Source organism: Ambystoma mexicanum, chromosome 1p (genome assembly GCF_040938575.1).
Source record: "Ambystoma mexicanum isolate Mex_15411 chromosome 1p, UKY_AmexF1_1, whole genome shotgun sequence".
Taxonomy (NCBI): domain Eukaryota; kingdom Metazoa; phylum Chordata; class Amphibia; order Caudata; family Ambystomatidae; genus Ambystoma; species Ambystoma mexicanum.
Window position 1 is genome coordinate 1,077,984,463 of NC_090921.1, and position 9,636 is coordinate 1,077,994,098.

Here is a 9,636-nt window from a genome sequence, read left to right on the forward strand (position 1 = left end):
TGTCAGGGAAATGGAAGGAGATTCAGTGGCAGTGCTCGGTTAACAGGGAAGAAAAAAGACAAACATGATCTATAAAGATGAAATCGCTGGCTACTGGCCTTTAGGAGCTGCCACCCAAAGAAGAAGAGTGCGTAGCTCTCCTCAGGCAAACGAAACCCTGAGCACCCAGCACTGACAGGGCGTCTTGGCTATGCAGCCTGTGCTGTTAGAATTCTTAATTATTGTGTGGATGTGGCCTTCGGGAGACTGACACAGGGTGCTTGCTGGTCAATGTCGCAAACAGGAGCACAGCCTCTATGGTATGAATTTGCTAGTGCCCTTTTGCATTCCCATTACTTGTAAATAAGCTCCTCTTGTTTCTAACACACCCCTCTCAATAGGTTTAAACGCTTTGTTATGGAATTATTAGAGGATTCCCATGCTTGGATTTACTTTGATTGTTTCCAATACACTATTACAGTGGAGTAACTTTGCTGAAAATGTTGTGGGGGGTCTGGGGGGATGTGGTGGCCTAATGATCACAGGACACTGGCAGCTTTTTGTGGTGGGTTTTATTTATAGGGATGTCAAACAGGGTCCGCACAGTACAAACTCAAACTCCACAGGCAACAAATGCAGTTTGGCTCACTGCCTCGGGATTATGCCCCGTGGTGTGGCTTCTCACACCTAAGTCTCAAGAGCAACCAACAGCCTTGGGGTACACTGTGGAATTATGCTTTCATTGTTTATTAAGTGTTTCCCAGCTTAGTGCTGGTGGACAGAGGCTGAAGGCCTCTCAGCAAGGGGAGCGCCGGGGCACGTCTTTCCATGCTCCGGCTCTCTCTGGCTTCTGCTGTCGAGCGCGCTTCCCACCATCTTCTTGCGAGACTCCGGGCGTGGAGATCTCGCGGGATGGATTCCCCATATACCTCCCTTTGTTGGAGCAGCTTGGTCCGAGTCCATTACAAAGTAATTGTACTTGGTTGGTCTTCTCGTCTCTCGCTGAGGTTGAGTCTCACTGGATGCCGCTCTGGGCTCTGCAGTGTCGGGATCTTGTGGTTCTTCTGACCCATGCGATGCTAGAGCCTTTTCCTTGAGGTGCTCCCTTGCTGCAGGAGTGGAGCTCTTCGTGAGACTCTTATGCTGGCACTCATGCCTCGTGTGCTCTGTTCCTGTTGTCTCTGAATCGTCGTGCGGATCCGTGCATTGTTATCTACTGTTCCTGCAGATTCTCTTCTCTCTGGCACATTCCTTTTGTATATGGCCACTCTCTTTAGGTTCCACCTTTGGCCATCACTCGTGTAAATGTGGTGGCTGCCTTTCTGGGTAACTTCTATGGGCTGACTATACTTTGAGCTGGTTATAAAGTCTTTATTGGGCATTCATATTTTCACCAAGACCCCTTCATTGACATCTGTACGCTGGGCTGCTCTGTGCACATCATTTTGTGCCTTCATTACATCTTTGCTTTTCTGTATCCTCCACACTATTTCTCTCATGTCCATGGCATCATCCTGCCTGACTTTGTATAGCCATGAGTGTACTAGCATGGATGTGACCCTTCTCCTTCTCGTCATTTGGAAAGGTGACACCCCAGTTAGTTAGTTGTAAGGCCACTTTGACAAACCAGTTGGCTCTTTCTACCAGACCATTGGCCTGTGGGTGGTTAAGACTAGCTCTTACCTGCTGAATGTTTCAGAGGAAGCTTTCCATCTCTCTGGAACTAACTGGACCCTGTTGTCTGTCACGATTTCCTTGGAAGCCCTTCTCTTTGGAACACTGAATTTAGCACTTCAATAACGGTGGCAGAGGTGATGTCCGGTACAAATTCTACCTTCACCCATTTGGACAGGTACGCCCCCATGACCACCCCGTACCTCTGCTCAAGTGACATGGCATCACGGGGGCCGCCGATTGTCAGGAACTCGGATTGGAAGATCTGGAAATGCTGGAGGCCTTGAATGCCTTACGCGCGTTCCAGTCCTCACCCAAGATGGCGGACGATCCTTTATATTCTGGCTCCTCCCACAAACCGACGCGTTGTATCTGTTTACCAACGCTACGGTTTGTGAGGAAACTTCGTCCGTGTTTACTTTTTGCCTTCTCCCTTCTTCAGCTATTTTCAGCCTTCCTGGTGTACCTCCCGCGGCCCATTTTTCCCTGGTGGCTCCGCATACAATTTGCTTTGTCTATTTCGCCTGTTCTACTTTTGTTTTTTCCTCCTTCGCCTTTCGGGCGGCTCTGCCTTTTGTAACGTCTTACTTTCTTGACTATTTTCTTCCTTAATTTTTCCGTGTCAGCCTACCTCTCGTCCTCTCTTACTACCTGGTGCCCTTCCTGTGTTATCCTTTGGTTTCCTTTCCGGTTTCCTGCCTTCTTTGCTTTTGTACATTTCAAACGTTTTATGTAACTACGGCGCCTTTAAGTATTACTGCAACCCAGCGCCTGCAGCTTGTTTCGCTTACAGAGTAGTCTCCCGCTCTGTAAGCATCTTGCCTTGCCTTCTATACTTAACACATTTTTCTTACTTGCCTTATATCCTAACCCTTCTCTTTCTCTGTTCTTCTTTACTGTCTTCCTGTGGCGCTTCCAGTCCTTTTCATCCTTCTGGGCGCTGACGGATATTTCCTTCTTTCTAGCCCACTGAGTCTATTTCTCTTTCTTAGCTTCTTGTATTTCTACCCTTCCCTGTTTTTCTATTTTTATTATTTGAATTTAAAATTCCATAATTTACAACTCTCCGGACTCCAGACCTGGCTCTAGTGGAACTATAGAGCGGGAAACAGACTTTCACTTTTTGAACTGGAAATAGACTAGCATCTGGTTGAAGCAAAGAACAGATTTACACCCATTTGAACCCATCTGGAAACAGGATTTTTTCCGCCTTTGTGCTTTTTCCTGAATTAGGGCTGGCCCCCCGGGGTTCCCTGCGGACAGGGTTCCTTCTCTGCCAAGGTGGCCTCCGGAGGGGCCAGACCCTACCCATGCGAAAGGAAGGTCCGGACACCCAAGGAAAAGGCTCCCACTAAGCAGAAGGACCGTAAGAAGACGGAGACTGTTCCTAAGGGATCCACCTCTGAAGTTTCAGGTGAGGAGGAGGGGGAGGAAGTTTCAAATCTTGACAGCATACAACGCCCAGCACCCACCATGGCATCATTAGAACAGTATCAAGAACTGGTGGCAGCTATGCAGAACCTTACTATGGAGGTCCAAGCCCTGAGAAGGGAGAATATCGCCCTCCGACAACAGGTTGTGTTGCATCGTGACGACCGCAGAGACCTGCCTACAATGCCTCTCTCTTTTGGCAAATATGATGGTCATCTGGGAGGATTGAAGGAATTTCTCGATGCTTGTAAGGTGTATTTCGCCTTTCGGCCCCATGCCTACGAGACAGCTAGATCCAAGGTTGGGTTAATCATAGCCAATCTCACTGGAAACGCTCTCTCGTGGGCTACACCATTTGTAACTAGAAACAAACCTATTTTGGATGATTATGATCATTTTTTGGAGGTGTTTAAAGAATGATTCGACAGACCAGAAGTATTTTACTCCTCTCTAGAAGCAATCCTAGATGTCAGGCAGGGAAACAGTGACGTCCAAACCTATCTATCCCGTTTCCAGAGACTGGCAGCCAAGGCAGATTGGCCGGATTCCACCCAGCAAACCATCTATAGATGCGGTCTCCATGAAGAGATTAAGGATGATCTAGCTCGAGTAGCCCGACCAGCGTCTTTTCAGGAATTGGTGACATTGTCTCTTCAGATTGAGTTTCGTTTGCAAGAAAGACGTTCTGAAAGAAGAAGAACTAGAGGCACTTCTCAACCAACCAGTCTACCCTCTCCTACTCCTTCCACCAGAACTACCCATCTCACTGATGAACCTATGCAGATCGGGGCAGCCCGAGGACCTCTCACTCAAGAAGAAAGAAAGAGAAGAAGAGAGGCTGGATTGTGTATGTATTGCGGCTCCTCAAAGCACTTATTGGAGACTGTCCCGAAGTACCACCTCGAAGGCAGGGAAACTTCAACCCCCGATCTACAGCAAGGGAGGATTCGGGGGGGGTACCAAACACCCTTGCAACCACACAAAAGCAGTAAGCACTCCTGAGGATAACATTTTGATGGTGTTTCGAGTCCACTTGTGGCTAACAGAGGCCGGTCCCACAGAGGTATTAGCCATGCTTGACTGCGGAGCGGCAGGAAACTTCATTGATTCCAATTGGGCTACGGAACATCTTGTCTCCACAAGAACCAAGGCCACACCTATCCCAGTGGAAGGGGTGGACGGGAGGCCCTTGTCTTCCGGACCTATCACCAAGGAGACTATTCCATTGAGATTGAGGTTAGGCCATCACGAGGAGTTTCTAGTTTTTGATCAGATCCGAGCAGGTCATTTTCCTTTGGTCATCGGTATTCCCTGGTTAAGGAGGCACAACCCTCACATTGACTGGGCTGCTAACAAGGTGAACTTCGATTCCACGTTCTGTAGATCACACTGTATTGATTTTTCTTCGGCCTCCAACACCTCGGAGTCTTCCATAAGCAGAACTCCAGAACCAATTACAGTGGCTTCTGTACCTATTCAATATAAAGAATTCTCAGAGGTATTCCTGGATACTATTCCCAGACAACTCCCGCCGCATAGAGCTGAGGACTGCTGTACAGACTTGATACCAGATGCAGTGGTTCCCTTTGGGAGGATGTATCCATTGTCGCTACCAGAAAGGAAGGCTCTAAGAGATTACCCCGATGCAAATCTACAAAACGGACTAATCCAAGAGTCCAAATCTGCTTGTGGGGCTTCCTTGTTCTTCATTCCGAAAAAGGACTCGGCAGAACTACGCCCCTGTATTGATTACAGGGGTCTTAACAAGGTTACCATACGGGATAGATACCCTATGCCATTGATTCGGGATATCTTGGAATCAGTACAAGGAGCAGAATACTTTACAAAGCTCGACTTGAGAATGGTTTATCACATTTTGAGAATAAGGCAGGGGGACGAATGGAAGACAGCGTTCCAAACCCCTTTTGGTCTCTTCGAATATCGAGTGATGCCGTTTGGCCTAGTAAATGTACCAGCTATCTTCCAAAGATACATGGACAAGGTTTTTTCGGATATGCTATTTTTGTCTGTAGTAGTGTATCTGGATGATATTCCTATCTTTTCCAAAACTCTGTCCGAGCACAGGTCACTGGTCAGACTAGTCTTACGATGTCTTCAATCCCATCATCTGCTGGTTAAACCAGAAAAATACCTATTTGAATCCACATCCGTGTCCTACTTGGGATTCATTTTATGCAAGGAGGGTATCGAGATGGATGCTAATAAGGTAAAGGCGATCAGAGAGTGGAAGAATCCCGTCAACATCAAGGAGCTACAGAGCTTCCTAGGATTGGCCAAATTTTATCAGAGGTTCATCCCCAACTTTTCCAACAAAGTGCTCCCTCTGACCTCTCTATTGAAGAAGGGTGTTAAATTCATATTTGATGATGAGCCCCAAAGGGCATTCCGTTACCTAAAGGAATGTTTTTCTACAGCACCTATCCTGGTCCAACCGGACCAGGCTAAACCATACATTCTGGAGACTGACGCCTCTATTGGAGCTGTGGGGGCAATCCTACTTCAGAGGCAGGAAGATGGTTATGAACACCCTGTTGCTTACTACTCCAAGACACTTACCAGTAGCGAACGCCACTATTAAGTAATTGAGAAGGAGCTATTGGCAATCAAATTGGCCTGCCAAGAGTGGAGGCATCTTCTACAGGGAGCTACTCATCAATTTACAATTCAAACAGATCATCGTAACCTTCGGGTTTTACAACAATTGGAATGTTCCAATGCTAGACATGCCAGATGGGCGTATTTTTTTCTACAATATGATTTTGTGATTACTTACATACCTGGTACGGAAAATAAGAAGGCTGATGGCTTGTCAAGAAGTCTTGGAGAAGAGTCTGGTTCCTACAAGGGACACAAATTGGTCTTCCCAAACCTTACGGTATTGGCATCCACTGTTTCCTTTCTTCAAGACCTAATTCCACAGTATCAGATGTGCACCGAGTTTCCGTTGACGGTCAATCAGGATAAGGACGGATTGTATTACCATGAAGGAGCACTCTATATTCCCACCAAGAAGCTACAGAAACAGATACTCTCCTGGTGTCATGATACGCCCTTAACCGGGCATTCTAGTATTAGGAAGACCTATGATCTCCTACGGAGGGGTTTCTGGTGGCTGACTCTAAGAAGAGATGTATGCCAGTATTTTTCTACTTGTTCTGTTTGTGCTTCTAACAAACACCGAATGGGGAGACCTCGTTGATTACTGCAGCAACATTCCTTACCTGACCGTCCTTGGGAGCATATATCTACCGATTTTATAGTAGACCTCCCTCTGTCCTATGGCATGACAGTAATCATGGTGACTATAGACTCATTCAGCAAATTAGCCCATTTTTCAGCCTTCAAGCAGATTCCGTCTGCCTCCGAGATGGCAGCAACTTTTCTCCAGGACATTGTCCGTTTACATGGGTTACCCAGGACCATCGTGTTTGACAGGGGACCTCAATTCACATCAAAATTTTGGGCTTCTCTCTGCCAAGTTCTGGGGATTTGCAAGGCTCTCTCTTCAGGATATCATCCGCAGAGCAATGGACAAACTGAAAGATTAAACGCCAGCCCAGAACAATATCTCAGATGTTTCTGCAGTCCACAACAAGAAGAATGGTATCGTTTTCTTCCTCAAGCGGAGTTTGCCTATAATAATGCCCTCCATACCTCAATCCAGATGAGTCCTTTTTATTGTACTTACGGGTTCCATCCCCAACATTTACCCTGGCTCAGTTCTCCCTCTACCAAGATCCCAGCTCTAGATGGAGCTTTACAGGACATACATTAGGTACATAAACTTGCTAAGGAAGCTCACGAAGCGAGTCAACTTACACAAAAGAAATGGGCAGACAAAGGACGTAGTGTCAATCCAACATGGAAGATAGGGCAATTGGTCTGGTTATCTACCAGATTCCTGCTGAGATGGGTTCATAAGGGTAAGTTCTCTTCTCATTTCCTTGGGCCATTCCCTGTTCTACAACAGATCAACACTGTTGCATTCAAGCTCAAACTACCGGAATATCTCAAGAAGGTGCATCCAGTCTTCCGGGTCTTCCTTCTGAAACAGCATAAAGAGGACCCTTTCAAGAGGCCAGTGTTCAGAGGGCGTGCTCAAGTGTCCCCTATACCCGAAGAATATGAGGTGTCTCATCTAGTGGATTCCACATATCACAAGGGTTGGTTGTACTATCTGGTTATTTGGAAGGGTTATCCGGTGGAAGAGCGGACATGGGAACCGGTGAGCCATATACATGCTCCACGGCTAGTGCTAAGATTTCACCGACTTCATCCGGGTAAACCCGGGGGTCCCCCGAGAAGAAGGGGGTATACTGTCAGGAACTCGGATTGGAAGATCTGGAAACGCTGGAGGCATTGAATGCTTTACGCGCATTCCAGTCCTCACCCAAGATGGTGGACGATCCTTTATATTCTGGCTCCTCCCACAAACCGACGCATTGTATCTGTTTACCAACGCTACGGTTCGTGAGGAAACTTCGTCCGTGTATACTTTTTGCCTTCTCACTTCTTCAGCTATTTTCAGCCTTCCTGGTGTACCTCCCACGGCCCTTTTTTCCCTGGTGGCGCCGCATACAATTTGCTTTGTCTATTTCGCCTGTTCTACCTTTGTTTTTTCCTCCTTCGCCTTTCGGGCGGCTCTGCCTTTTGTAACGTCTTACTTTCTTGACTATTTTCTTCCTCAATTTTTCCGTGTCAGCCTACCTCTCGTCCTCTCTTACTACCTGGTGCCCTTCCTGTGTTATCCTTTGGTTTCCTTTCCGGTTTCCTGCCTTCTTTGCTTTTGTCCATTTCAAACGTTTTATGTAACTACGGCGCCTTTAAGTATTACTGCAACCCAGCACCTGCAGCTTGTTTCGCTTACAGAGTAGTCTCCCGCTCTGTAAGCATCGTACCTTGCCTTCTATACTTAACTAGTTTTTCTTACTTGCCTTATATCCGAATCCTTCTCTTTCTCTGTTCTTCTTCTGTATTCCTGTGGTGCTTCCAGTCCTTTTCATCCTTCTGGGCGCTGACGGATATTTCCTTCTTTCTAGCCCACTGAGTCTATTTCCCTTTCTTAGCTTCTCGTATTTCTACCCTTCCTTGTTTTTCTATTTTTATTATTTGAATTTGAAATTCCATAATTTACAACTCTCCGGACTCCAGACCTGGCTCTAGTGGAACTATAGAGCGGGAAACAGACTTTCACTTTTTGAACTGGAAGTAGACTATCATCTGGTTGAAGCAAAGAACATACTTACACCCATTTGAACCCATCTGGAAACAGGATTTTTTCCACCTTTGTGCTTTTTCCCTGAATTAGGGCTGGCCCCCTGGGGTTCCCTACGGACAGGGTTCCTTCTCTGCCAAGGTGGCCTCCGGAGGGGCCAGACCCTACCTACACAAAAGGAAGGTCCGGACACCCAAGGAAAAGGCTCCCACTAAGCAGAAGGACCGTAAGAAGACGGAGACTGTTCCTAAGGGATCCACCTCTGAAGTTTCAGGTGAGGAGGAGGGGGAGGAAGTTTCAAATCTTGACAGCATACAACGCCCAGCACCCACCATGGCATCATTAGAACAGTATCAAGAACTGGTGGCAGCTATGCAGAACCTTACTATGGAGGTCCAAGCCCTGAGAAGGGAGAATATCGCCCTCCGACAACAGGTTGTGTTGCATCGTGACGACCGCAGAGACCTGCCTACAATGCCTCTCTCTTTTGGCAAATATGATGGTCATCTGGGAGGATTGAAGGAATTTCTCGATGCTTGTAAGGTGTATTTCGCCTTTCGGCCCCATGCCTACGAGACAGCTAGATCCAAGGTTGGGTTAATCATAGCCAATCTCACTGGAAACGCTCTCTCGTGGGCTACACCATTTGTAACTAGAAACAAACCTATTTTGGATGATTATGATCATTTTTTGGAGGTGTTTAAAGAATGATTCGACAGACCAGAAGTATTTTACTCCTCTCTAGAAGCAATCCTAGATGTCAGGCAGGGAAACAGTGACGTCCAAACCTATCTATCCCGTTTCCAGAGACTGGCAGCCAAGGCAGATTGGCCGGATTCCACCCAGCAAACCATCTATAGATGCGGTCTCCATGAAGAGATTAAGGATGATCTAGCTCGAGTAGCCCGACCAGCGTCTTTTCAGGAATTGGTGACATTGTCTCTTCAGATTGAGTTTCGTTTGCAAGAAAGACGTTCTGAAAGAAGAAGAACTAGAGGCACTTCTCAACCAACCAGTCTACCCTCTCCTACTCCTTCCACCAGAACTACCCATCTCACTGATGAACCTATGCAGATCGGGGCAGCCCGAGGACCTCTCACTCAAGAAGAAAGAAAGAGAAGAAGAGAGGCTGGATTGTGTATGTATTGCGGCTCCTCAAAGCACTTATTGGAGACTGTCCCGAAGTACCACCTCGAAGGCAGGGAAACTTCAACCCCCGATCTACAGCAAGGGAGGATTCGGGGGGGGTACCAAACACCCTTGCAACCACACAAAAGCAGTAAGCACTCCTGAGGATAACATTTTGATGGTGTTTC

The 9,636-nt window shown here is 47.0% G+C and overlaps 2 protein-coding genes across 2 annotated transcripts; both read left to right on the top strand.

Moving 5' to 3' along the window:
* The first annotated feature begins 3,126 nt into the window (after positions 1–3,126).
* LOC138524671 (protein LDOC1-like) lies at positions 3,127–3,504 on the top strand. The gene has a single exon (XM_069635529.1). It carries the CDS (start codon positions 3,127–3,129, stop codon positions 3,502–3,504), a length of 378 nt encoding a protein of 125 aa, XP_069491630.1.
* A 5,149-nt stretch (positions 3,505–8,653) lies between these two features.
* Positions 8,654–9,031, top strand: LOC138524829 (protein LDOC1-like). Its single transcript, XM_069635542.1, has one exon. The coding sequence runs from the start codon at positions 8,654–8,656 to the stop codon at positions 9,029–9,031; it is 378 nt and encodes a 125-aa protein (XP_069491643.1).
* The last annotated feature ends 605 nt before the right edge of the window (positions 9,032–9,636 follow it).